Raw genomic sequence first — 1613 nt, forward strand, 5'->3', positions numbered from 1 at the left:
CTTACCCCTGCAGTAGGCCAGGGCTTAGGCAGAAATTGGGTCAGGGTACCCAGGGTAGAAGTACAAGCGTCTTTCCCTTTCAGGAGGGAAGCTCGGGGGTGTGCATGTGGAGAGTCACAGGGCAGGCCAGCAGGCAGGCAGGTGGGAGCATGTGCCTGAGGGTGGGGCAGGAATCCAGGTAACCCTCAGGTAACACTTTCTCCAATTAGCAATTAGTTCAGGCAATTAGCATCGCCTACCTACTGCCCCTCAACCTCACTCTCAGCCAGAAAAGGCAAAAAATCACTTGGCTGGCCTTGTGCTGTCTTCACCCTGAAAGGCCAGGCTGGCCCAGATGCAGGCTGGCTCAATGCTTGGCAGTCAGCCCAGATCCCCTGTTTGGCCCCAGCAGCCTTCCTGTTGGGCCCCCTGCGCTTCCCGAACTGCTCATCCAGTCCCTCTTCCCCATGCCCAGGCCAGCTGGTACCTCCAAAGAGCTGAATGCAGGGGTTTCCTCCCGCCTGGCTGCCCCTTGCTCCACTCAGCCCTTGCAATAAGTGGAAAATGGCGCCCCCTTCCGGGCAAACCCCTCCTCCCCTCTGTGCTTTCCTGCACTGCTCAATCTACCAAACTATATACCTGGGGGCCCTGCTGGCCTTGCAGCAGTCCAAAAACACTGACTCATCCCTCCTCAGAGCTGGCTGTCCCCCAGCCTCACATGCTCAGACAACTCTCTCCTCTCATTCTCCTGAGTCCCTGCTCCCCTCTGCCTCTCTGGCAAGGGTCCTGTTTGTTCCAATCCTTTCTGCACTCTTGCGGAAGCCCAGCTCTATCTGCCTCCTCCAGGAAGCTCTCCCTGACGTCATCCCCTGAGCTCTCACCACTCTGGGCTCACCCTTGGGCTGGGGCTGGTCCCACTGTCCCTGGGGCGGGGTTGGGGGGTGGCGGCTGAGCCTGCTCTCTGCAGACTGTGCAGACAACACAGGCAGCAGGACACTGGGTGCCCAGGGCCCAGTTCCGGCCTGGCTCAGCCTGGATGGCTGCCCCCTGCAGGCCCCTTGGAGGCCCACCTGGATGTTGCGTTCGCAGTCTGTCTGCCGGTGCAGCAGCAGCTCGCTCTCTAGCAGGAAGCGCTTGCCGCACTGGTCGCAGATCTGCATGCGGCTGTGGGTCACATTCATGTGCTTCTCCAGGTACCAACGGTTGTTGAAAACGCGCGGGCACTTCTGGCATGGATGGTGCTGTTTCTCCTCCAGCTTCACCTTTGCCCCCAGCCCATCAGCAGCCTGTGGCCCTCGGGAGCCAGGAGCGGGAGCCACTCCTGCAGGTGGCTTTGGCCGCTTTCCGCCCCGCCGCCCGGCCTCCTCCGGCTCAGGGGGGCCACGGCGCCGGGCAGACCTCGTGGCCATGCGACTGTGGGCAGGGGGCTCTGCCCGGCTGCTGCGGCGCCCCAGGCCCCCCTGCCTGCCCCCTGCCTCCCCGTCCTCCTCATCTTCCTCCTCCTCTGAGCTCTCCTGATCCTGCTCGCTGTGCCCTTCCTCTTCCTCCTCCTCTTCCTCCTCTTGCTCGCTGTGCCCTTCCTCCTCCTCATCCTCCTCATCCTCCCCCTGACTGCCGCCCTCCTCATCCTCCTC

The 1613-nt window shown here is 62.4% G+C and overlaps 1 protein-coding gene across 1 annotated transcript in view; it reads right to left on the reverse strand.

Moving 5' to 3' along the window:
• ZBTB47 (zinc finger and BTB domain containing 47) overlaps positions 1–1613 on the reverse strand; it is a 12154-nt gene that overhangs the window by 4929 nt on the left and 5612 nt on the right. Inside the window, exon 3 of the mRNA XM_010835566.1 lies at positions 875–1604. Within this exon, the coding sequence (XP_010833868.1) occupies positions 875–1604 (730 nt within the window). The remainder of the gene's footprint in view (positions 1–874; positions 1605–1613) is intronic.

The sequence above is a fragment of the Bison bison genome, unplaced genomic scaffold (genome assembly GCF_000754665.1).
Source record: "Bison bison bison isolate TAMUID 2011002044 unplaced genomic scaffold, Bison_UMD1.0 scf7180017864043, whole genome shotgun sequence".
In the NCBI taxonomy this organism is placed as follows: Eukaryota; Metazoa; Chordata; class Mammalia; order Artiodactyla; family Bovidae; genus Bison; species Bison bison.